This window comes from Strix aluco, chromosome 3, assembly GCF_031877795.1.
Source record: "Strix aluco isolate bStrAlu1 chromosome 3, bStrAlu1.hap1, whole genome shotgun sequence".
In the NCBI taxonomy this organism is placed as follows: domain Eukaryota; kingdom Metazoa; phylum Chordata; class Aves; order Strigiformes; family Strigidae; genus Strix; species Strix aluco.
The window spans coordinates 30,017,954-30,045,360 of record NC_133933.1 but is presented as its reverse complement, the minus strand read 5'-3'; the positions used below and the strand labels follow the sequence as shown (position 1 = coordinate 30,045,360).

Here is a 27,407-nt window from a genome sequence, read left to right as displayed (position 1 = left end):
GGGGGAGCGCGGGGAGGCGGGGGGCGGTGTGAGGGGGGAGGAGGTGCCGGCGCCGCGGCGGCCCGAGGGGGGGGCGGGGAGGGGGCAACATGGCGGCTCCGTATTAACTTCCCCCCCCCTCGGCAGCCCGCGCTGTCGCCGCTCTCCCCCGCTCCCCGCCCCCCAAGCCCTGACATGCCGGGCATGATGGAGAAGGGAGCGGAGCTCTTGGGGGGCAAGAGCCGGGCAGCCCCCAACGGCACCAAGAGCAGCAGCCCCTCCAACGGGCACTACTCGGAGCCGGAGAGCGGCGGTGGCGACAGTGGCGACGAGCACGGTGCGAGCCTGGGGCCGGCCCCGGGCCGCCCCGCCAGCGGGGGGAGGGGGGTGGCGGCGGAGGAGGAGGAGGAGGCGGCGGCGGCGGCGGGAGGGGCGCCGAGCTGAGCCGAGCCGCCTCCCCCTTCCCCACGCCGGTATCGGGGCGGCGCGGCCGCTGCTGCCGCCGCCGTTACTCCGCCGCCGCCGCGCGTCTGTACTGCGGCGGGCCGGGCCGCGGCCGGGGGGGGGGGGGGGGGCGGGCGTGCGCGAGAGCGCGCGGCGCGGCCCCGCGGCTGCCGGGCGGCCCCGCGGTGCTTAACGATGGGGAGTGTCTCCCGGGAGCCGCCGCCGCCGCCGTCCCCATTGTTCCGCTGAAATAAACTCCCCCTTCCCCCCTCCGGCCCCCTCCCCGGCGGTCGTCGGGGCTTAATCCGCGGCGGTGGCGGCGGGCGGGGTGGCGGGGGGGGGAGGTGGCTTATTCCGCACGGCCGCGGCGAGGCGGCGGGGGCTCCCGGGCGGCGCGTCCGCCAGCCCGCCCGCCCGCCACACGGCGGTAGCCTGGGACGGCGCCCGCCCGCCCGCCGGCCCGGGGACACCCAAGCCGTTAATTTCTCTCCCCCCTTTGCGTTGCAGATGTAGGAATGAGGGTCGGAGCGGAATACCAGGCGCGCATTCCTGACTTCGAGCCCGGTAAATCGCTTTTCGGCTGGAACCTGACATCTTGCCGCCGCCGTTCCCGGGCGGGAGGGATGGGTCGGGTGCCGGGGTGGGCTCGGCTCGGCGCTCTCCCGGCGGCGGGCTTGTATTTATTTGGCTTTCGAGCCTTTGTGTTGGCGATCCGGCGGCGGCGGCGGGAGGTTGGCAGGGGCAGCGTCTGCTGCCTGGGCACCCGGGGGCGGGGGGCATCGCGGGGGGAAATTTTCCCTTCATTATCAGCCGTATTATGTATATCCGGCGGGAGGCGGCGAAGCAGAAAAAGGTTGGATGTTTTGGGGTTTGTGTGTGTGGTGTGGTTTTTTTTTTTTCCCCCCTCCTTAAACCATAAGGTATATGATACGTTAATAAGGTGAGTTAAAAATCTTTGGCGAGGGGTGATGGATGTTGTCGGGCAGGGTGGGAAGTGATGCGCCCTGCCGGAAGCAGAGCAGACCTGGCTGCGTGCTGGAGGCGCTGGGTGGAAGATGCGCTTGGTGGGGAACTCCTGCCCCTGGTTTTGTGTGCTCTAGTAGCCTCGCTAGCCCCGCTGTTGCAGGCTGAGCTGCTCTCCTCCGCCTTCCTCACCCCCCCCTCCACCCCCCCAGCCCCGCCCCGAGGAATACTGGGTACGCTTGCATAGCCTGGTACTCGGTTTTAGCAAGTTCATCGCTAGAATGCTGTCTTGCGTTACTACACTGAGCAGTGAGACCGTAGGAGCGTTTATCAGTTTTGCTGTAGTGGTCAGATGAAGCCTATCTACTTTCCTGTTCTCCAAACAGGCTCCATTGGTGTCAGATGATTTCCTACCGGAAGAGGATTGGGCCAGAGCTCCTCACATAGTGCCTCCTAAAGCTGGAGCGAGCCCCTCTTGATGGGCGCAAGTCCCCACAGGCCAAAGAAAAGGCCGGGAGAAAGAAAGGGGGAGGGTGGGATTAAATGGATGCATGATCTTGGCATAAGTGAATGCCTTTCCCCTAGAAAGGAGCGCGTAGTCTAGGGCTCTTTGTTAATAAGACTAACCGTTTGCACCCTTTATTTTTACATTGCCTACATAAAAATAAACATAAATAAAAATGATCATTTCTAAGGTGCGGCCTGGGCTTGTTTTTCCTACAGGCCACTTAAATTAGAAAAACACATAGTGTTTGTTTTTCTTTTGATTAAAAGAACTCTTCACCCCTTGTAGGGCAACTGAGGTTCTGTGGTTTTAATTTTGTAAACTATATATGCAATAGTATCATTGCGTTTGTAATTACAGAACTAATTTTATGCTCTCTTGTAACCAGACTTTTAGAGCTCCTAAGCGTTACTGGGGGGTGGAATTCAGCTGATGGTCCTTTCCCCAGTAATTGGGATTAAAATATACTCCTTCACTTTATCAATTTCCTTAATGATCTTTTAATCATTTTTAAGAAGTTTTGTGTAGGAGACATAATGTGTAGTATTCTTCTCAGTGTGTATATTTTAATTGTTAGAGTAAGAAGATAGTTTTTTGGAACACCTAAGTCTTATAACTTTTTTTTTTTTAAAAAAAAACAAGAAAAGGTCCATAAAGTGTGAAAGTACAATACATTCTTACCATGTTATCAGAGTGGTTATCTGAGGAGATCTCAGCAAAATCTCATGCTTTCATGTTTGGGATTTTTCCTGATGAGTCTCAAGGCATTATTTCTTAGAGATGGAAGTAATGCTGGACAAAAAGCTCTTATCATAGCTACACTTAGAATAGTACTTTTTTTTTTTTTTTAGCAAATGATGTAACAGACACTCCATCATACTTACTGGTTTGCATATATGGACATAGGCACTATCTCAACTAACTTTAATGGTGTTTCTTCTTTTTGAGAGTTTACCAGACACGTTAAAATGTGTGTTTATTTACAGTACTCTGCTGTTTTTTTAAGCCACTTAAATAGGTGGGAGAAGGGAATCAATAACGGGTGAAACTAGATAGAAGTCTAAGATACAAAGTCAGCCCCGTGGTACACATGCCGAATACTAAAATGAGTAGAATAAATACCAGTCCTTTGGCCTCACTTAGCCTGTGTTGAAAAATATTTGTAAGCAATGCAGTACAACAGTATATTGAGGGATAAAACATTCATTATTAAAGTTGTGTTAATAAGCATTTTTTTTAACCTGAGTTCATGTATAAAATGTTTTTTAAAGAAAAAGTGAATCAACTGTCAGTGTCTCTTTGAAGAAGTGGATTGTGGTTGGAAGCAACAATTAGGAGAAGTTAGTTTAAACATACTCTTTCTTACCCCTTCCCCCACCATCCCTTTTTTACAAGCAAGCCTTCAGTTAGAGGTGTAAGGGAAATAGCATTTTTAATTGTCACTAGATAGTACTGCAATGAGAGAAATTTTCTCACTGCAAAAAATGGTTTTAATAAAATAAAAATCCTCAATCTCCTTTCCTAATTTACTGAATTAATAAACCATCTCCTGCACTCCAGATTTGTCTCTTTCTGCTGGTTTTCCTTTATGTTCGTGAGGTGAAATTGTTTCTGCTTGTACTTTCTGACCCATCTATAGGTGTAGCAGGATGTTACAAAGCTAGTATCCTTATGTTGTGGGCTGTTTGCATTCTCTTGGAAGGCATAGCGGAGAATGCCATCACTGGAGATGCACCATACTGTTGTGTCATCCACACACGAGAACTGCTACAGAAGATTTTTTTTTTTTTCTACTCAGATCTGGATTTCCCAAAGGCTTTAGTATGAATTTTGCTTACTTAATGCTGAAATACTTATTTCTCATTTACCCTCTTCTCGGAGGGGAGGGAGGTGCTGTCAAGAGGAATGTTTCATACCTTTTAAGATCTCTTATGGAATTCATTTCCATGTATGTCCTGTAACTTTTCTCGCTCTAGTCTTCCTATATGAAAATAGGCTTTCTTAAATTGAAATTATTAAATTATGTGGTGAGATGTATAAAATTTTGCATTTATTCTGTCATCTGTCTTCATATTCCCTGATTTTTTTGTTTATTTACTTACTTATTTTTCAGATTTCCAGTCCTTGATTTTAGAAATGTAGTTCTTCCCCCTGTTAGTTTCTGTGTTTTTGTTCTTACTCTCAAAGCTTAGTCTTAAACAGATGATGGTACTTTGTATGCTGGAAACCAATATAGTTTTAAATTGCTGTGCTGCCCCGTAATGCCCTTAAGTCTTGTGTGCTTCCAGGTTTTAATTTTCCTCTCAGTACTTAGAGTTGTGTACAGAACTTCATCATCCACGTGTACCTAACTTCTAATGCTAAGCTGAAATTTAGAAAGTGTCAGTTTGCTGCTACAGTTTCTCTCTTCTGGAAGCAGTGGAGAGTGCCAGTGGGTCATCTTCAGCTAGCCTCGTTTTCTAAGTGGTATCGGCAGAGGAGTGCAGCAGCTGAAGCACAGAAACCTCTTCCAGAGTGGCTTGAATGTGGGGTTTTGGCAGGGGGAGGCTTGTTATACTCGACATGTAGCTCATGGTCTTTCTGTTCCTTACTGGCGTACAACTCTGCTCTTCTAGCATGCTTTGGTTAATATGTTGCCTGGTATTTCCAGCTGCTGTCCGTAATAAGAATGGCTCTTGCAGATAAAGACCATATTGCCCTTGAGAATCAACACAGCCTTTTTGGGGGGGGGAGTGCTGCTCACTTGAATACTTGGGGCACACAGGACAAGAAGTGGTTCTCATAAAGGTAGTTCATGGTCCTGCATATGGGGATGGAGGGGTCCCTGTACTGTAGCTATGGACATCCTGTGTTGAGGACAGGACGCCTTCCTTTGGGCTACCTGTATGGTTTCCTTTTGTAGTGTGAATATGCCACCTGAACAGAAACAGTTGTCTAATTCCTGCTGGTGAAACAACTACTTAGAAAAGGGGTGTTCTGGTGGGAGCTGCTTGTCAGTCACGTGAGGCTGGCACCTCAGTAGGGGAGTGTCACTGCATACATGATCTCCTGCAAGTGCAAATGATAAGACTCTGAAACGGATTTTTTCACTTTAGTACTTGAATATTTAATACCTGATAATATCCATGATATCCACTTGTCTGCAGATGTCTGATTTTTATTTTTATTTTTTTTTTCTGGAAGGAAAAACAGGGTATACTTAAGTTTAGACATCTCTTGCTCACAATGTGAAATTCCGATGCATCCTCTAGTGGTCCTGTTTTCTCCCCATCTCTTAGTTAAAAGAGCAGAGTACAGAGTAGCGGCCATTTATTTGTGATAAAATCTGAGTAGTCGAGAGAAATGTTGTGCCTGTAACGTGTTTGCATTACTCTTCATGAAACATTGCGTTCCTAATGACTAAAAATGGCATGCTTTTTTGTTCTAAAGTAAAATGTTATATTAAGGAATTTGTTCTTATATACCAAAACCCGTTCAGAGTTTAGTACTGCTTATGACTTGAAACTGGTGCTCTGTGAATGTATGTACATTTTTAACTTGTTGCAGACTTTATGGTGCATTTAGGTTATCTGTCTTACACATCTCATTTTGGAAGATGCTTGAGTTCTTTTAGTTTTTCTAATTAACTGGGTTTCAAGTTCACAGTCATAATGGATCCAAAGATTGCAAAGATGATAGCAGATACAAAATGCTGCCAAACTGAAGAGGGAAGAGCAACAAAACATAGTACATAATTAGAAAGCACTAAGTTGTTCTCTTTTCCAAAGCATCGATTTGTTTTGTTTCCTTCAGTAAGGGGTAGAACCTAAATGTAAAGTGTGGAAGCTTAAAATGGAGTGAAAAGTTATTTGTTTCACTGAATAAAAAAAATCTGTCCTTCTCCAAGAAGGATGCAAGGAAAGTTCCTCTGAGGGTGATTCCTCAAGGAATTCATACTGACAGAAGTGTAAATGCTCCAATTGTTGAGCAATGTCTTAGGAAGATAAACTGTTGTAAACAAATAGATTGTAAGAGCTTTATGTAGTAGCATACATTTGTAAAATACTCAAGAAAAGTAACTTAGTTAATGCTTTTCTAGTATTGGGGAATCTTTTTTTACAGTGTGTTATCAAAAATCAAAGACTCTATGATTTAGTGCTTTGTACAAAGTTGCATCAGTATTGCATATATTGCTCTGTCCTGATAGGTTAGGTAACTCAGACTGCTTCCCTTGATACATCCAGCTGGAAGTGAAGCACAAACAAACAAACCCCCAAAAAAACCCAAACAAAAAAGATTACTTTTACACCTAACTACTTTCTACAGCTACACAATTTGATTGGCTATGAAAATCAAAACCAGAGAGAGATGAACAAAATTATTTCTGGCATCATTGTTCGTATGGTTCCTTGTTGAAAGGATCAGGGGTGGTGACTGTATTCTACCTCCTATCTCATAGCTGTTTTGTTTTAAGAAAGCCTAACAATACAGTAGATGCTGATACTCCTATGATAGTGATAAATGTTGAGTACTAATAGACTATCTAACTTCTGGAGGACTGTTGCAACACAAGTACCTCTAAATTTTGCATCCATGCAAACTTTAGCAATGCGCTTTAATGCTCCAATTGTGGAAACCAGGATCCTATCTGATATCCAGTTATGATTGAACCTTGTAAGAGTAATGTTCAAATTCAGCCATTCAATGTCTTAAGGCGATAATGTGGAATTAATGATTTTTTTTTTTCCCTTCCCTTAGTAGCTGGGCTGGACTTCTTAATATGGTTGACTTTTATTTACTGTCCCATGAATAGTTCTCTAGATCGTATTTATAAATACTGAGACTTACTTGTTTTCTTACAGGTGCCACAAAATATACTGATAAAGATAATGGAGGGATGCTTGTATGGTCTCCATATCATAATATTCCAGATGCCAAGCGTAAGTCCTTCCCTGCTTAGGAATTTGGATGCTTAAGTATAACTAAATAATCGTTTCTGGTGTGCCTATTCATTCTTGATTTTACACACAGTGAAAGTGCAGATTAGCAAGTTAAACACAAAGCTTCTCTTTTTTATTTGGAGAACTCTGGGGAAAGGAAAGATCACCTTCTCTTATTTTATAGTTAACTCTTTGTTTCAAATCACACTGCCTGTGTTGTATCATCATAGTGCCTGTGAAACCTTTAGTTATTGATAAAAAACCAAAACTTCTAAACATGAGGAACTTGCTACTCTAAATTTCTAGGAGAAAGAGTTGCAATGGATAAATTCAGAAAAAATGTGTTGAGGCCCAGTTCAAGGGGAAATTATTATTGCTGTCTTATCAGGAAAAACTGAGCATCTTCTTCCTTCAAAAGTGACCTGAAATACAGAAGTCATCTGACTAAATGTGATCAGTTGTCTGTTTAATCTAGTCTAAACCTGCCTTCTATGCTAGAATTTCCAGTATGTTATACAGGGGAGTAAACTTTAAGGATGCAGTCATGAGAACCTGGTCCTCAGGACAGTTTCTACCTGTTACCAGTAGTTAGAGGTTTGTGTCCCTCTACATTTGAGGGAACATACCTTCTACTACTGCAGAACAGTTAGAAATAAAATACTCTACAACTATGATCATTAAACACTTTCTTCGTTCCTTTAAAGTACGACTAACTGCTTCAGCAGTTCATGGCAAGGACATATCTGGTGCATTTGAATAATGAGCATATAATTATTTCTTTTTCTTGATCATGCTTACTTTCAACTACATTTGGTTGCTACTTAACTGGGAACTGTAGAACGTGAATGGGAAGAGTTTTATTTCTTTAAAAGTAGAAGAGTACCTGCTGAAGATCAAAACTTGCAGTTCTTAATTGCAAAATGATGGAAAGTATTCAGCTCAAAGCTGGCTGTAGTACGGCCAAATATGATTTCAAAAATGTGTTATTGTTGAATTTGACGTAATTATTGAATTTTCATATTCTCTATTGGAAACTGACCTCAAGCCATGGTTAAAATTAATGTTGGTCAGTGAAAACTATATTAATATCGAGGATATGCATAATCATTGATCTAGGATGTCTTTACATTAATTTTTAACATGTTTGGGACTATGAACAGTAGAAGTAGTTCAATTTAAAATTAACCCAGGTGTCTGGACACCCCCCAGTGTGTCTGTGTTCTTAGGAGCGGGTTCCGAGAAGACATAGCCTTTCGATAACCAGCTAGTCTCTGATTTAAATAAATAAATGATGAGCCTCTGTGGCTTTGTTGTAGTAAAAATGTGGGGGAAAAAGCATCTTTTTCATCGAGAATTAGTTTGTGTAAAAAGTTTATAAAATGAAATGTTGGATTAAAGACAGTGGGCTTAATTATTAAAAGCTATGAATATATTCAACGTTTTGGGGGAACTGGGCCTATGCAGTGTATTAAAGCATGGGAAGACTGTTTTCCCATGTTAGATGGCTAATTCTGTGTCACCTTATAGCAGAACTAAAAGTACTAAAGAATAATTCTGACGTTGCTTTGTTACAGTGGATGAATATATAGCAATAGCAAAGGAAAAACATGGCTACAATGTGGAACAGGTAAGTGCTGTGAAATGAGAGTGCTCATTTAAAGGATTTTTTTATAGAAAAGTATAACACAACTCTTTTTTTTTTCCCTTGGTTACCATTAATTAACGCTGTTTCTCTTCAGGCACGGCAGCAAACACTGCAGTTAAATGGATCTGCATACAGTTGTGGTCTGGATTCTCTGCAAAAGATTGAGCTCTTTGTTTTCATGACATGCTCAGCTTGTAATGTGCACTTTTGAAAGGTTTGGTATGTTTCTTGATACACTGGGCATGTCATGCAATTGTGTGTGTATATTTAACTAAAGAATTTCTTAGGAAAGCAGCTTACAAATTTAATGTTTAATATTAGAATTCAAATATGGTACAATTTTGAACCATTAATTGTGATAGGGACAGCACTGGAAAGGTTTCTTGCATTAAAAAAAGAGGAAAACCAACTTAGAGTGTTTTTTTAGTGGCAGGAAAACAGAATCAAACTCTAGGTTTGAGAGTAACATACAAGTTCACTTTTTTTAGTAAACTTCAGTCACTATCCCATAAAAAGTACAGGATAAAACTGCTGGTCTGCACTTAGTTAAATTGGTTAATTTATGAATAAAATTACAATAGATGTAAAAATGAGATTACCTGTTGCAAAAAAATATTTGGTGTACAAGTGGAAACAAGTTGTATGATCAAGTTTTGGAGAATGGAAGCTCCTAACGGCAAAGACTTGTTAGTCAACTGCTATCTGAAAAAGAGGCTACCAGTGTTAAGATGTCCAGAATACGTGCAGTTTGGTGATGTTTGCTTATGGCTTGGCTTTTGTTAAAGGAGAGGGGGAACTGAGGCATCTCAAAATAAGTTTACAGAAAAGACTAATTTTTAATACAACTTCTACAAAATATCTGTAGTCTGGTTGCAGTGGAATAGAAATTATCTTTGCAAGAGGTGCTTGTCACTTGCCATTTTAACAAGAAAAGAGGTTTGCTATGTCCAGGTTCTTAGAAGATGTGAAATCGGATTTGGAGAGCTGATGAACAACGTGATCATGCCTGCCTTGTATGGTTGAAACTGAGTGGGTTACATTTCCCAATTCCCGTGCCAGACTTGGCATCAAATCTGCCATTGGTTCTCTGGCAGAAGGTCTAATCAGCATAAAATTCTTTAAGAATATAGAGAAATGAAATTATGTAAGAAATTATATTCAAATTTCCATTCCTTATTAGGTGCACATGACACTGAAGTGGCCATGCTGTTATTTGTGGATTGGAGTGTTGTAGAAAGACCACTCTCACTTTGAGCTTTCAGACTTGCATTTTGGATGGTCCTCTGCCTGCTGAAAAGTATTTTTTTCTTTTTTGAGTCAGCTGGTAATAAAGGCCTGAAGACCTATAAAGAACTGTAGGTGATACATGCTTGTAAAGGAAGAAAGCAGGTCAGATTTGAGCCTATCAGCTTAGTCCATGCTACTTCAGAATTACTGCTGCCATGCCAACCTTAAATTGTTTAGCTTTCATACCTTTAATAAAGTACAGATGTGCCCACTCTTCATACAGTCTCCAAAGAGAATTTTGTAACCTCTAGTTCATAGCCAATAAAATTGTAAATACATTTTGAGAAGGGGTTCTGATAGTCAAATTTTATTTTAAGTAAATAAATTACCTTTTTTTTTTTTAACTTGTATCAAATTTTAGAAAGTTGACTAAATCCAAAAAGGGACTGTTTCTTTTCAAAGGCTCTCGGCATGTTGTTCTGGCATAAACACAATATTGAGAAGTCCCTTGCGGATCTCCCTAACTTCACTCCTTTCCCTGATGAATGGACAGTTGAAGATAAAGTCCTATTTGAACAAGCATTTAGCTTTCATGGAAAGAGCTTTCACAGGATCCAGCAAATGGTAAAGTAATATTTTAATCAGAAGCGTTGAACAGTTCAGATGCGCTAAGAACAAAGGCTCCTGTTTGGCTAAAATTTCATGTTGATTTCTGTGTAAAAGCTTCAGGAACAACCTTGATTATAAGATTTAAGATAACTTCATTATGTCTCTTGGACCTGCGGCTTTTTACTCTAAGAAAAAAAGTCTTTCCCCCCTCCCTCTTTTTAAAAAATGTATACAAAATACATCCCTCCTTTCCATCTCATCCATATGTTTAAAATATTTGGGTAAAGGTGGTTGTAAATAGAGCAGAATTATGATCTTGGGTGGAATTTTAATTTTAAGAAGTATCAATATGTTAATGAATTCTTCTAGCTTCCAGACAAGACTATTGCAAGCCTTGTAAAATATTACTATTCTTGGAAAAAAACTCGCTCTAGGACAAGTTTGATGGATCGTCAGGCTCGAAAACTAGCTAATAGAAATAATCAAGGTGACAGGTAAGTTTTATATTCTTAAGTAGCTAACCAGAGACTGAAGTCTTTCTAGGTAGAGATGTCAGAATAATTTCCAGCCATTACATTTCAGCACGAACCATGCTTTTAGGTTTGAGCATCTGTGGTGATGTGTCTGCTTTTAGCAAGGGGTTTGGTATCTGTGCTTTAAGAACTATATCACTCCAGTTGGTGTGAGTTGTAATAACACACTTGAGTGCTTTAATGGATAACTGTAAAAACAAGGATTTAAAAAAAACCTGAAGTCTGGGAATGTGGTTTAGAAATAATGCTTTATTTGAGAAGTCTAACCCTATATTATTGTGTGGGCAGGAGAGTGTTTTTGTGGATGTGGGGGTTTTCTGGGTGTTTTTGAACTAGAATGGAATTAAAACTCAAAGATCAACCACTGTAAAGAGCTGTAGCAATTAGAATGCCCAAGTACTGGTTTATAACAAAACTCTTTATGAAATCTAATTTTAGGAGACTTAGAACTGCTATCAGCCAAAGAGAATTAGAGCTCAAAATAGTTTTAAATTGTCTTGGATAGAAAGGAATGATGTTTCCCCTAGTTACTATAAAATTAAAATTATGTTGCACTTAGTATACTTGAGTATTAACTTGCACTTTTTAAAAAGTGATTTAATATGTTGAATGTATAAGTAACAATCTTGTTTATATTGGAAATTATGATTTTTACATCTATGGAAAACTGCCTAGCTAGATCAAAAGAGTCTATTTAATTATATGTTATTGAAAAGAACTCCTGAAATCTAAAATTCATATGCCTACTTAGTGACCCTGTAGCTGAAAAAATACAGAAGAAAATCAATTTGCTTCTAATACAGCATTTTGGTGTTGGTTTTTTTTTTTGTAATAACTAAAATTTTTTGTGGTGTTTTACATTCATTTATTCAGAAGTTACATTGTGTGAATGACTGGATTGGGCTCAACTAAACTAACTGTTATCTTTTAAATCTTTTCTCTTTGATTTGATTCAGCAGATTTCACTCCCCTCCCCCAAATTACTAGATCTTGAGTGCTTTGATGAAAAAGCAGTCCTGTGTTTTCCCATCTTACATTGTCCCCTTTAGCTCCCCAGAAACTTCAACAAGAGTTTATTCATCCATCTGCTGCAGTGGTTTGAAAACTGAGCTATTAAAACTAATGTGGCAAATAAAAGGTTGTTTCTAGCCTTGGTATATAGTTGACCATGTAAGTGTTCATGCTGGCACAAGTGATTGGATTGAAGAAAGGTGACACTAAATTTTTCGGCAGCAGTATCAGCACTGCTTAAAGTAATTTTGAAACTACAGTTTAGGATTTCTTGTTTATCATAATACTTATTAGAATTTAATAAAGGAAATATGTTTGTAACAGTTCTCCTTTAAAAACTGCACGTAACTTTGAGATGCTATATACTTAGAGTAGATAATTGTCTTATCCTGATACATACTTATATTTGGGTTTAACAAAATAGATGAAATGACCAGCTTCTTATAATCTGTCCTCAGTGATGATGACGTAGAAGAAGCTCATCCAATGGATGGAAATGATAGTGATTATGATCCCAAAAAAGAAGCCAAAAAGGAGGTAACAGATAGCTTAACGGTGAATGTCAGTTTGTTTGTTTTCTGTCAGTGTGTCGCTGTGAAGAATATGACTTGTAGTAAAGAGATTTAGTTTGCAGCCTGCTGAAATCACATGGGTTTTAGGTGATCAAGATCTTGGCAACTTCTGATTGAAACCAAATTTTATCATATATTTTTGCCATTCTGTGGACATAAATGCGTCTCTCATTACCTTCACTATTTTCTGAGAGATCTTCAAGTTTTATAAGAGATGTATGCTACTGCTACCTGGTAAAACATTCCCCCTGCCTCTGTCTCGTTAATATGTTCACAGTTTTACTGGTTGTGCTTTATTGGAATGTAAATGTTTTCTTTGCATTTTAAAATTAAATTACATTTTTCCATGAATAACTCTTTTTGTTCTTTCAAAGCCACACTGAGGTTATGCATTTCAACTAATATGTGGCTTTACTGAGATGATTTCCACTAATAAATATAGAGAAAAACATTTTTGTCTTCTCTAATGAGCACTTACAGTTGGCTTTACAGATAAGTGCTGTGTTTGGAGTATGTTCAGGTTTTGAGTTTTTTGGGGGTTCTTTTAGTAAATATTAAGTTATTTATGAACAAGACTAGAAAAACACTAAGTGTAAATGTTTGATTGTTTCCTTGATCAACTTAATGCATTTATGATTTTCCTAAAATGGGACAGTTCATGCTGCTTGAGAATAAGAGGAGAGGTAGTGCAAAACCTCAACATCCCAATGAAGTGGTATCTAGGATTATTAATAAACTTTGCAGTTCTACCAAAAATGATGTTGAGTAAGAGACTGATAGGTTTAGATTCCATTCTCAGCTTTGCAGTGACCTTCAATGTATCCATTTAACTGCTGCAGGGGGAAAAAAAAAGGACAATTACAATTGCCCCTTTCTGTAAAAGAGTTTGAGATCTTAATTTTTTTTTAACATGCCAGGGTATGTTTTTTAGAACTTGACATGGCAGAAGGTCTAATAATGAACCTTTTTACTTTTCATTCTGCTGTTGTAACATTGTTCTTGCAATCTGTTGATTTGAGTTGCTGCCTAAGCCACTTCTAAATAGGGGCTATTTTTTTAAATTTACTTTCCTTGGTTATTGTTTGAATTGCTACATGCAGTCCAGAATGAAAGTAGTGTGTTCATAAACTCCTAGGAACAGGACAAATAGGTTTGCAGTTTCTGATGAGCTATTTGGATCTACATAAGATAATTTTGTGATCTGATATGTCTGGTGGGATTTGTGTACTTTCACATCCTAAGCAAACTATAAACTGAGTAGGCTACTTGAACTCACAGAGCAGTGAAAGCTTTCTGTTATCAGAGAAAACTAAAACAAGTCAAACACTCTAGCTTGGCAGGACAAAAGCTTGAGTGAATATTTTAGCTTTAAATCCAGATTGAATAGACAGGAACTGCAATTTCATACTGAAAGAGCAATGCAGAACCAAAAAACAAATGGTATAAATAGGCCAGAAGTAAACTTAACCTTGGGATTTTTAGATGTCAGAGATGTAAGGCTCTATATCAACTTTCCAAGGAAGAGCAAATATCTTAAGCGCTTTTAAGATGGCCTCTACGAAGTCTGCAGACTGGATTTAGACGTTATGTTAGCTGGGAAGAGAATGTGGCAGAAGGTCAAGCATAGTAGAGCAAAATACTGTTTGCTGATCTGTACTAATGCTACAGAACACAATAATAATGGCTGCTGCAATTTGTTTTATCTTCACTGTGATCAGATGACCACCTCCTCATAACCTGCGTGGATGCTAGCAGGGAGGAGCAGTAGGGAGCCGCTTGAAGTAGCGAAAAGCCTGAATCCCATCTCTGTTCTGGTACTAAGCGTTGCTTTGAATTGGAAAATCCCTGCAGGGAAAGTCACTCTTGCTTCTCTACTCCTGGTCTGTGGGGAACCTACGCAGTTGCTCTATGGGAGTCACAGACATGCAGGCTAGTTGTTGTGCAGCAATGCCTCTTGAAGACAAAGTTGGAATTTTTAGATGTCCAAATGTATCAAAACAGCAGTTACAAAGAAGTCCATCTCCTCTTCGCTATCCCTTTCCACTTCAAAAAAGCAAACAGCAAAGGCTTAAGTTTGCTAAATTACATGGATTTTTATAATGACTGCAAAAATACATTCATCTTTTCCAAATTTCAAATCCTCTCCCAAAGCAAACAGCACTATCACTGTCCCTAGAGAGCCTGCAGCAGGGGAAACTGTCATCTTGAATTCTTGCCCATTCTGGTTGACTTTCTCTTGTTCTTCTTCCCTGATCTTCACCTGAACTCTTCATATCTGATCAGAAATAAATGTGTAAATTCACTGATTACTTAGTTTAAACATGTAATAAATATATTCTTTACCTTCTGCGTACATAAAAGGTTCTTGATTTTTGCCCTCTTTTACAGTATTCACACTGTGATTTCTATACCATTTATTGTATTTTCAACCATGTTTAAAAAAAAAAGTTTTGAAAACTGACCTTTCTAAGAGTAATGCAGGATTATCCTGCAAATGACTGGTATGCTCCATCAGCTCATCTGCAACACGTAGTTTGGATACTACATGCAGAGGAGGATGTTAGCTTAGGTTTTCTTTGTCACAAATATGACATTACAATGCTATGTGATACATTATTCTTTAATAAAGTTGTATAGAAGATACTGTTATTCTTTAATGATTTATTTCTTGTAAATTAAAGGGCAATAATGAGCAGCCTGTTCAGACCAGCAAAATAGGTCTGGGTAGAAGAGAGTATCAGAGCTTGCAGCATCGCCACCATTCTCAGCGTTCCAAATGCCGTCCACCAAAAGGCATGTACCTGACCCAGGAAGATGTGATAGCTGTTTCCTGTAGTCCCAATGCAGCCAACACAATTCTTAGACAGCTGGATATGGAACTAATCTCATTAAAGCGACAGGTACCATGGGTTATTGGTCTTGTTTTGTTTTCATCTCAGATTGTTCTGATTGTAATGATTTTGAAGATTATCTGTGAAGATTCTGAAACTTCTTTAATGTGAGTCTTCCTAACTTTGTTCCACAGTTATCACCAGAAATGCTGGACACTAGCTGACTAGCTATTCATTGGTTTTGTTTTTTATGTTCATCTGCTCTTGTGGATAATATGAAACAAGATGACTTCCTTTTAAAAAAAAAAAGGGCGGTGGGGGGAAGTATGGCATGAAAACAATGTTAAAGATTTGGGGACAGGAGAAAACTGAAGTCACATTTTATTTGATTTTTTTCTTTAAACTTTGTTAAAAGTATTTGTGTGACAAGTGAGAATAAGACCAGTGAAGCAGAGGAAGTTATATTTGTTATGCTTAAAATTGTAGCTGTTTTTCTGGATGTCCTTCCCCACATACCATGAAAGTGGGGGGGGGGGGGGGGTGTTGGGGGAAATCATGGGCTTAGTTATTTCTCTGTTTGCATTGATGAGCTTTCTATTTCTTACTAAATTTAGAAAAGCTTTGTAGTCTTCACCTTTAAGAGGACAATTGCCTGCATCCTTTGCATGAAGAAGTTAACTTTTAGCACTTAAAGTTGAAACACAGAATTTATTCAACTTCTAAGAGTACAGCAGTATGTGCATGCTTGCTTTCTAGGAGCGATGGGGCTACAAAGTCAAGGCTTATCTCCTGGAATTTCTGTCTCCTTATAGACCACTAAGAGCTGCCATGTTGCAAAATCATGGAGTGAATAAAGGGTTCCATGGGGTTTTTGCTCCCTTGTATTCTTTTACAGGAGAAATATGCTTCTTTCTGTCACAGCAGGACTCGGGGGCTAAATAGCATAGGTGGGTTTCACTCTTTAGCCTAAGTGTAGGTGAGTTACAGCCTTGAGGTTGTGTTTCTCTTTTTTTCTTGCAGTGATCTCGGAGATGCAGCCTTTGGAATCTCCCACTGAGTTGTCTGCTTTTGTGTCCATACTTAAGAACACTTGTAATAGCTGTGCACCATAGTATGCAAAACTATTTTCTTATCTATGTTACATTATGTGCATCGCTGTCAGGTTTAAATGGTTAATAGATCTGTATATCTATGATTTGGAAGCTCTCTCCTTTTTATAGACTAAGATATTTTACTTCAATATTTTAAATAATTTCAAGAATCATCCTTAAAGGAAATCATGATGATCTGAGGTCAATAAAAAGCAGTCTGTCAGAAGGAACTAACTGGAAACATCTCATTTTATTTTTTTTTTTTCCAAAGTGCTTTTTGGAGAAGGAAGAAGTTAATGTATACAGTACATCTCACTTAGATATCTAAGAATCAAGTTTTGTGTCTAGAATATTCTGCATTATTCTTCAAGAACATATGCATCATTATAAAAACTTGCTTGTTATGTCCTACTATTAATATTCCTGCAGACAAACTGTTCTTTTGAAAGACTGGTTTAAATATTTTTCTCTCCATAGTAAACTGTGCTGTATTTTTAAATTATTATTTTTTTAAACAGTTAAAAGTAGTGAAGCCTTAAACCGTAATATTTCTCTTTCTAACTTAGGAGGTACACTTGTGGCAATCCTAGTGAAGATATATGTGTAAAGTGACCAACTTTCTTTGTGGAGCTGATTAACTTTGTTGTTTTTGACCAAGGTTCAAAATGCTAAGCAAGTAAACAGTGCACTTAAACAGAAAATGGAAGGCGGGATTGAAGAATTCAAACCTCCTGAGGTAAATCAGAATAAATATTAGAACTTGTGGCCTTGCACTTACATTAGTGGGAAGCTACAGAAATGTGTTTTGCTGCAGCGTAGTGTTTGCATTTCAGCAGCAGCTTAAACAGGATCCATTGAATTACATGCAGGGGTGAGTGTGACTTCTTTACAAGAAATTAGTGGTAGGCTTTTTTATAACAACTGGCTGAAAAAGAAGCAGGAAAAAAATAAAATGGTCATGTCTGGTCATGACAATAGGGAGCTGAAACTGAACCCTTATATATGGTTGGGTTTTTTTCTGATTAAAAGTAGATAATGTAGATTGCTGGCAGTAAATTCTGTGTTCCTGTGAGAACAGGACTATATATACATTTGGGCATCTGAAGTGAATGATTTATTACTATTGAAGTTCCCTTTTTCCTTGTTTTAAAGGCTTGGATATGAAACATAACATGAATGCAAAACACTCCAGACACTAAGTCCTAATAGTTTAGATAAATGTAACTATAAATTCAAATTCTGTCTGCATAAAGATCATTAGCTTGTGTGTAAGTTATGATATAGCTCATATTAAGAACTGCAATAAAACAGTGAAAATAGAAAAACTATTGGTGTAGTTCTAAGCTCAAATCTTTAAATGCTGCTTCCTCTTCATGAAAGCAGTCTTAAACTATAAATTTACGGCTTATAAGCAAGAAATTTTTACTTATGTTACAAAATGTAGTGCAAGTAAAACACATTCTGATGCTCAGATGTTTTGTAGCTCTTGAAACATTTTAATGATCTTTGTGCCATTTTTCTAATTTTAATAGTCTAATCAGAAAATCAATGCCCGTTGGACCACAGAAGAGCAGCTTCTTGCAGTACAAGGTATGTTAATAGTAGTAGCGACTTGAAATCTGATGCAAAGGATTTGCAGAGGTACTTAGGCTTATGTTTGTATTTCCCTCTAATGAAAAGCTAAACTTTAGCTGGTCTCACAAGAAAGTCACAGGGAAAACAGCAAAACTAGTGAGAATATTTAGAGCATTCATTCAAGCAACATGACACTAGTCTTTCAATTACCCATATTCAATCTCAAATAGAAAAACTAAGCTGGGTTTAACAACTGTAGTAGTACCAAAAAGTCCCTTCAATCATCTTCTAAATCACCTTACATGAATTTCTCTAAAGTGGAAGACTGAAGTAATAGTTGAAGTAATGAAATTTGAAGCAAACACCTAAGATTTCTCTCCGTATTCATAAAGTAGGAAAAAGGAGAAGTAAGACTGCTTTACAGTTACTTTTCTCTGTTCATGAGGGAATAGAAGAGCAGATATCTACTCAGTGGAGGCCTTTTAAGAGTCTGAAGCTGGATACGGGTACTTGACTAAGTATCTTACTGAAGAAAAAACATTTTCTAGTAGGCTATTGCTACAGCTAATTTGAAGTTATTTCATTTATATGAAGGAAAACTGTCTCTTGTTTTGCTTTAACATGCACTACCTAATCAAGGAACATGCAAGTGAAGTACCTGGAGAGCCTAACGCTGTCTTGAAGATACTATATATTGACTCACTTCTGTGCATCATCTTCTTTAAGATAATATAATTAGCTTGGTTATACACATCTGCTTTATTTCCCTCTATTCTTCACCTTTAAAATGAAAGACTGAATTTTAGTATAAAACCTTCAGTTGGATCAGCATATCAGTGTAAAATTGTCAGGTGTGCCATATCTGGTAGTTATTAGCCTGATGACTGAACCTAAAATTAGGTTTATTTAGAAGTGTGAATGGAAATGCTGAAGAGCATGGTGTGTCTGAAGTCATGCCTGTCAACTTACATGCCTCAGACTGGGATTTGCATCTCCAAAGCATTTTCTAAGTTCATCCTCTCACTATTGCTAACAAGCTCACTTTTTTTGTTCCCAAATGCAACTGAAGGAGATGCCTGTCTTTAATATCATAGTCTAGTAAGTAGATTGCTTGCTGGAGAAGTGGGGAGAATCCAGGTTCACTGTGTTTGCCTTAGCATTAAAGGATTCAAACCGTCTTGCTTTTCATAGTTTAGTTATCAGAGCTCTCAGTAAGCATCAGTTTGGGAAGCAATAAGAATGCATTCAGCTTTTGTTAAGCTATGGCACTACGTGACTGACAAAGTAAATAATAAAACTTGAGTGTGGGCAAGGAAGAATGACGGTTAGTGATGACTCCCTGGAGAGGAGTTCTAGTCTTCTGGTCTCTTCTCTAGGGAATGTTCTGTGTTTTATAAAGGTAGTCAGCCTCAATACTTAAGGGTGGGGTGAGAAATCGGGCCTTCTGGAAGAAGCCCATTTTTCTTGAATTTACAAGTGCTTCTTACATGTATTGTTTCCTTTTTAGTCCCCTTCCTTTGCCACTGTATAACATGGAGATGGTAGAGAACTTCAATTCCAGGAACAAAGTATTCTTACTATCTCTCCCTTACCTACTGCCTGGTAGTAGTCTCCCTCCTGGAATGAGAGTGCTGTAGGTATTAACCTCCCATCCCTCAGGCTAAGGACCCCGGTCTCTTGCTTCAAAACAATTGCTTGAGCTAGTAGACTTATGCGTGAAGGAGCCATGCTGTCTTTTTCCCTGGCTCTGTTTTTAGAAGAAGGTAGCCCTGGTTGCTGTACTAAAAGCTACCGTAATGCATGTTAGGCTTGAGCTTAGAAGTTGACTTGAGCATGGAGACATTGGGTTTGTACATTTAAAATAGATTTATTTCATCAAATGTACTGATACATTTTGGCATGTGCTTTTAGTAATTTCACAGAAATCATAAGCATTAAGCAGGTAGGTGGCACTTCTGTGATTTGTTCACTTGAATTCAGACATTGAATCCAGCCGTGGAAATCATAAAAATAATCTGCAGGAATATAATTTTGGTACTGTTTTTCCTAAACATGAAAAAAACTCTTGTTATCTGTGGGCTAATCTCACAAGATTGGCAGTAGTTGAAGAGGAGGTAATGAAAAAACCCACCTTAAAATAGAACTCTGTGTGTAATCTTAAAAGCAGTGTGGCTCCCTGCAGTGGACTTGTGGGCTCGGATTTACGATCTCTGAGATGATCTTTTGCAGTATAATTTATCAGGTTACTGTTCAATTTTGAATAGTTACTGAATGTAATGGGCCAGTTCATCACTTCAGGTGTTCTTAAGTTACAAACTTTTTTTATGTATAGAGATGTATAAACACGATCATCTTTTCAAACTAAGATCTCAGCCATATGAAAATTGCAGTTGCAAAAATGTTCAAAACAACAAAACTTTAATTGAAAAGCAGTGCATGAGTTTCATAGCATTGCAGTGGAAAACAGTTGGGACAACCAGGATCTAACTCTGTGTAAGGTAGTTGCCAGGAGCATTGTAATCCCATCACTGTGAAACTGCAGCTCTCGTAACCCAGAGGTTACCATTAACTATTTCTGCCTCATTGTCATACTGTATTATATTGCTTTGGACCCAGGCTAATGTTTTGTGTGCCTCTCAGTGTTTGCAGTGCTGCACAACATTAAGCAGCACAGACAGCATCAAACTTGGATTTATGAGTTTCTCCGAGTTAGACATTTAAGATGAAACATTGTAATAGCGAGCATGCATGTATTCAAGTGCACCTTTGCAACTGGGCAAAGGTTTGAAGAGCTTGAAGGATTCCCATGATCAGGGCTACTTTCAGATGAGCCAGGAGAAAGACATTCATACATGTGAAGTGAGGCTATGCAGTCATCTTTTTTTGAACTTCACTTTCAGCAACCTAATAAAATTATTCTTACTGAATAACAGATTAAACACTTTAGAAATAATTTGGGCAGTGTTTAGGACAGAATGTGTATAAGGATGTGTAAGTAATGTGCACATGATTTGAAAGGGATGATGGGTTGGCATCAACTCTTACAGGTATGCAGCACCTTATGCATAAAAATTTCATAAACACGTATTGAACTTTCTCTGTTTCTGATGCAGCTTAAAAGGATTTTACTATGTCATTGTGTAGAAGTTGTTGTGGTGATGATAGAGCAGTACTAAATGACACTCTGAAAAGAATCCAAAAAGAGTGGTGCTGTGTGTAGCTAAACTAAGGAAATCTTATTTTCTTTAGCTATTTCTTATAGTTGGGCTCTCAGTGAAGGCAAGATAGACTGTTTTCAAGCTGTTTGCTTGGAAATAGGCATTGCGACCTTATTGTTGACAACTTTAGCTGAAGTTAGCCAACAGGCTCCGTTGTTTTGCAGATTAAGGGGAAGGAAGAAGTATAGACAGCATAGCAACAGAAAAGGCTGAAATCACTAAAAGTCTGAATTAGGTTTCAAACAAAAATGCTTTGTTCTGCTGGGCACTTTGTTCACTTGATTAATTGTACAGGATGTTAGATATGTTGCAGCGGCCATTTAATGATCATTATAAGTTAGTAAGGGTGGTAATGGTAGGGCAATCAAAGAATATTAAAACACTGGAGGGAGCACTCAGCGGGCACACACAGCTTTTAAGGAGTATAGCTCATACCTTTGTACAACTGATAAAGCACAGAGCCAAATCCCTGTCTTTGCCTAGATACATGCCCTCCCACATGGCTCTGCTAGGTCCCTTTGGTTTTTTTCTAAGGTTCTTGCAGTCAGGATGGTTGCATTCTTTCATATGCCCCAGAAAAGATCTTAAATAATGTAGCTGGGTTTTTGACAGTTGAAGCATCAGCTTCAGCTACAGAAATTGTTACTGTCCTGGAGCTGAACTTTTCTCTTAAATTGCAGTGAGTGTACATTAGCACAGCAGAAGTGCCTGTTAACGAAGGGAGTAGAAAAAAGCAGAACAAGCTGATGGTCATACTCTTCGCAATTAAGTTGAAAAGGAACATAGCTTTCAGATTTGAAACAACTCTCATTTTCTGAATTCTTTGCTTCACTTTCTGAAGTGAGGCATGAAATCAGGCATAAATTTCTTACCCTGTAATGAGACAGAGTGCCTGTCCTCTAAGCACTGTAATATGTTCTGAATGAGTTTAGTTATCAGGAGCTTCACAGAAGAAGTCAAATTGTAATTCACTCATGCATAGCCGAGAGCAAAAAATTAGTCTTCTGTTTACTCAGTCTGGAATAAAACTGTTTTATTTCTTTTAGTCTCCAAACTTTTGGACACTTGTCATTAAAAATATACTTTGTGCAGCCAAAAGCTGTGTTCTAGGATGCTGGAGAGTTAGAGGATTTTTTTCTTAAGCAGGAGGGAGGAGGAACTAGACACATACCCTAAATACAACTGGGAAAAAATCAATAAACTTTAGGTTATAATTCCAACTTTAGGTTAAAAACTATGGAATGTTGTACTCAAGGGGTTTTTTTGTGTGTGTTATGTGCTGTTATATGCAGATGTGGTTTTAGAACTTTAAAAAGTACATGTCGGGATTTTCTTGTGAAGTATTTTCTTGTGAAGTGCTTGTAAACAAAGTCCTTTTGATGTCAATATGAAAATGAATGAAAAGAACGATACAGAGATCTTCTGTCATGCTGCTTCTTGCTGGAGGATTTGATGCTGGAGGCTTGCGCTGGGTTGTCTTATAACAGACACCAATAGCTTATATTTACTTACATTCTCAGGGTGATTGTCCCAAAACCACAGATTCTTCTACCCAGCTCACATGGTAAATGAAAGCTTTAAAAAGACTTTGTCAGGTGAATGCTTGCCAGTTGCTCTTCGTAGCCTCGCTAGAGCATGTCACAAGTGCAGGAATGAGCAGTATATCGTGACTTATGGAACTGTGCCCCCCTGTTCTGCCCTGTGCGTGGTCCAGTTGCTACTGCCCTCTGCCACTCCTGCTGCACAGGTTGTGGGCAAAGAAACATCTGCATGCAGCTGGCACGGAGGGAACCTGTAGAAGCTGTCAATGTTTGTCTCTTGATGTTTCTAGTGTTATACTCTGTTTGCAGCTACACACACATGTTCAGTCACCTTCCCTCTCCTGTCTTGAACTTGTCTCGGGCTTCTGCCCTTACTGCAACCACACTGAAGGATCTACTTTTATTTGTCAGAGGCCAGATCTCTGTGGTTTTAGGTTGGGAGGCTTGGTGAGTAAGCCAGGATCTCTTAAGAAGAGTGGGTAATGACCTTTAAATAAAGTTCTTGATTTGTATGTTGATAGCTGTGCAATTAAAAATTATTTTGTTTTAATGGAAATTGAGGCCTTCTCCTAATTGAGAAGTCCTCCTAATTAGCGAGTCCTTGGTTTGCAGGTCCCATAGGTTCTCTCTATAAATACATCACACGTAGCTGTGTCTGACTGATTCTTCACAGCTATGTTATTTACTTTGCCTTCCAGGTGTCCGAAAATATGGTAAAGATTTTCAAGCTATTGCAGATGTAATTGGCAACAAGACTGTTGGCCAAGTGAAGAACTTCTTTGTAAACTACAGGCGTCGGTTTAACTTAGAGGAGGTATTGCAGGAATGGGAAGCGGAACAAGGAACCCTGGCTTCTAATGGTGATGCTTCTGCTTTAGGGGAGGACACAAAAAATACTTCTAATGTGCCATCAGGAAAGAGCACTGATGAAGAAGATGAGGTGTGTTTTGTGTACCAGAAATAAGTAAGCATGGGTTGAGGAACAGCATTTTATTTAGTGATATAATGTAAGGTTAACTGGTGTGGAGTGGCAAACCGCATTCTAAAGAATGATGATGAGCTTGCATAGAACTTCAGCCAATGTCGTTAACCAGCTGGGAGCAGGACTGCACCTTTCATAGTGACGATCACGTTACTGTTTTATTGTTAAGATACACTTCTTGTTCTAGAAGAAGACTCTTGCTTCGTAAATATTTTTAGTTCTGCTGTCTATAATATTTTGGTTGGTGATTTCTTTTCAGTAACTTCTCAGTTTTTTGGTTTGGTTTTTTAAATGCTGTTTCCTGTGTAGTGGACAGTGGCAGCCCAACTGCATCGCGTTCTGGCTGGGATGGCTGTTCACGCAGTCTTGTCTTTGTCCTTTGTGCAGGCACAAAGCACTCCGGCCCCTCAGTGTTTAGGCCCTTCACCTCCAGCACAGGCATCTGCTCCAGCACCTACCGCTCCCATGGCAACTTTAAATCAGCCGCCCCCGTTACTTCGTCCAGCGCTTCCTGCTGCTCCTGCTCTCCATCGTCAGCCTCCGCCACTTCAACAGCAGGCGCGATTTATTCAGCCAAGGCCGACTCTAAATCAGCCTCCCCCACCACTCATCCGCCCAGCTAATTCCATGCCTCCTCGTCTAAACCCAAGGCCAGTGTTAACCACGGTTAGCGGCCAGCAACCACCCTCGCTTATTGGAATTCAGACAGAATCTCAGTCCACTCTGCACTGAAGAAATAAAGCAGAATTATGCTAACTCCTACATTTGAAAAATTGTATCAATGTACTTTTTTTTTTTCCAAATAATGAAGGGGAGAAAAGAGCAAGCCTTCACAGGTATCAGACCAGTTTTACAGAGGAGCAAGCTAATAACTAGAAATGGAACCACGTGAATGACCACCTGTATAAAAATATTTTTATGTCAAAGACTTGTACAGCAGAACAATGCCTACAATACAGCCCTCCTCTATATGAATAACTGTTGAAGGAAGCTAACTTCTTAAATGAATAAATGTTCAACACACCAAGATTTTGTTTAACTGATTTTTACTCTATTTATTTTATTACAGTTCTTTGTAGTCAAGCATCTAACTACAGGAAAGTAGTTTGGCAAATCTAGGAATAGATAATATTGTAGGAGACTTAAATGTAGCATTGGGGTTTTTTGTGTGTGTGAATTATTTCTTTTTTTTTACCTTTTAGTGGAAAAAAAAAATGGCCTTAGGTTCAGAATTTTTGGCCCTGTTTAGATAACAGTAGAAGCATTTCACGCACTTGTAAAATGTAGGTGTTTCTTCTCTTCGTGTTTTTCCCAGAACAATATTTCTTGTTTGAAAAGATACCATCTTATTAAATACTCCTCTGAAAGAGTATTCTGAAGACTCAATGAGCTGTTGTACCAAACTTACTAAATCTCACATGTGTTCTACTCATAGAAATTAACTGAAAACAGGAGTCCAGTTTCCTGTGGCAGTGTCTCTTGTGGGCTGGGGTGGAGAGAGGCAGCAACTTCCACCACCCAGGGGGATGACAGGAGAGGAACCATATAGCAAGAAACATTAATTTAATTTGTTATTCCACTGATTCTTCTAATTTAAGTACAGTAGAGTTTCATTCCTCTGAGAATGGCTGTCTGCAGTTCGTGTATGTTAGATCATTGGTATGTTGCCTGAGAATTCATGAGGGAAGTGTAGAGGCTAATGGTGGTAGTAGAATATTGTGGCAGTAGAGTTACCTGCTGCTAGCCCAGTCTTACTGTTAAATGATTATCTCTGATTTTTGCTATTTCTGGCAGAGTTGATTAGCTGGGTTGAGGCTATCCTGGGGTTTTTTTGTTTGCTCTGTTTTATTGACTAAGTAAAATCTGCATTTGGGTATTAATTATTGCTTCCAAATTTTAGGAGAGTGAAAGGTTTTCTTTCCACTGTATTCTTGTCTGAAACCTTGATTTATGCCCAGCAGTGTTTTGGGGGTGGGTTGTTTTTAGTTTGTTTTAAAAAAGTCGATGCCTCTACCCTCCAAGTAAACCAGGCTGCAAATTTGAGTAGCACTGTTTGTGTGATCTGAATCAAGCTATCAAAAAATACTGCATTCTTGACTATGTAATAACATTTGTGTTGACTGCCATATTATTTAGAAAATTATTTTTGCTTATAGCTGAAATGGTGTTTGAAAATCCTTTTAAATCCATTCTGTTACTAACTAGATTTGCCCTTGACTAAAATGAAACTTTTTTTGAAAATGGAATGTGCTGCTCTTAGGCTTTTTCACAGATAAATTGGACAGTTTAGCAGCTGACTAAGGTCTCTTTTAATGTGCAAAGGGAAGTTCTTACAGCATCAGATCCTGTTTAATTTGTAAATCTAGTATTAAAGTCTGGTAGTTGTGGCCTGAATTGCAATCAAGGTGTTGACCTTTATGGTTTGTTCTTCATTTTAAAATATTTTCAGATCAAACTTGAGAGATTTTCCAAACAGCTTTCACTGGTGTGCTGAGGTCTTTTACAAAAGGTCCTTTTGCAGCCAAGTAGATGCTTAGCCACTACGTGAGCATCAGATGACCTCTCGTCTAAAAAAAGCAGCATTGTAAAAAAAGCACCAGGGAATTCATGGTCACTGAAACTTGTGTTCTGGGAGTCATAAGTGTCCCCTCACCAGCTACACACAAATCTGGCTGCTCTCCAGACTTTAAAACCGATACAAAACTAATCTAGTACATTTGACATCCTAAGTATCTCAGTTTAATTGTTAACAGTGATAACATGCATCTTCAGGATTTCTTTTTTACTTTTTAGCATTGAGTCTCCCAGGTGTGTGTATTGTACCTTTGCTAATTTTTGTCTTGTCTCTTGTCGATAGACTTCAGTATGCAGAATGTTGGGTGTTGCAGTACAGTTGGCCACCACCAACTGCTATAAAACTGTTCAGTACATTGTAATTCCGTTTAATCTTGTTTAAATATTCTATAACTGGGCAAAGGTGCTGTATTTGAAGGGGGGAGGGAGGGTCAGAGATAGATAGTATTTCTTAATTTACATACACTGTAGCACACAGTAGGGAACTCCTAGCATTTGTAGTACTAAATAAGTATGTACATAGCAAAATGTCTTTATTGTGTGCTTTGCAGAATATGTGCATACAGTTTGCACGTCCTGTTTTGGGGGGTAGGGTTTGTTTTAAGCAGTGTTTGCCTGGAGAGTGATATGCTTGCTGCTTAATCAAAGGATTAAAGTTTCAAAGAAATCTGTGTCTTCTATTTTTATGTACCTTGTAATGGTCTAATATGTTAGGGCCCTTATACTGTGATTCTCTTCTAAATTCATTTATATTTTTTTAAGAATTAGAAATAAAATTATACAATGGTGTTGATTTCAGTGGGGAATTTCTTTTGCCATATCTAGTCTCCTGTTTTGTAATGTAGTAATGAACTCTGACTTCAAGGTTGGCTTAATTTTGTCACTTTAAAAAATGTAAAATGTTTGCACACTAAAGTTTGGCAGAGAACGTGTATCCTACATTGTTCAAAGCTAATGTAACTACAGCTTTTTGTACAGTTTATTTTAGTTAATAAAGCAAAACGGTACTAAAAAATGACAGATTTTCCAAATGCAAGGCATAATCTGAACGACATGTCTTCTAGGAACAACACTTGCAAAATACGGATGTACAAGAACTATCAGATTTAATTGTTGCACTTTAAATCAGAATGGGTATGAAGTCAAGCAGGTATTTCTGCATTAATAAAACAATCACTAAACATTGCA

The 27,407-nt window shown here is 39.1% G+C and overlaps 1 protein-coding gene across 6 annotated transcripts; it reads left to right on the top strand.

The window, feature by feature from the left end:
• The first annotated feature begins 34 nt into the window (after window positions 1-34).
• RCOR3 (REST corepressor 3) lies at window positions 35-27,407 on the top strand. 6 transcript variants are annotated; one of them, XM_074817967.1, is made up of 12 exons: window positions 35-316; window positions 931-987; window positions 6,733-6,810; window positions 8,385-8,437; window positions 10,145-10,306; window positions 10,661-10,785; window positions 12,294-12,372; window positions 15,089-15,307; window positions 16,988-17,065; window positions 17,862-17,919; window positions 23,362-23,603; window positions 24,033-27,407. In XM_074817967.1, exons 1-12 carry the CDS (start codon window positions 175-177, stop codon window positions 24,375-24,377), a joined length of 1,638 nt encoding a protein of 545 aa, XP_074674068.1. In that variant the 5' UTR covers window positions 35-174; the 3' UTR covers window positions 24,378-27,407. The 6 variants fall into 6 exon arrangements, with proteins under 6 accessions (XP_074674068.1, XP_074674067.1, XP_074674072.1 ...); XM_074817966.1 differs by having other exon boundaries at window positions 12,294-12,390; XM_074817971.1 differs by lacking the exon at window positions 23,362-23,603.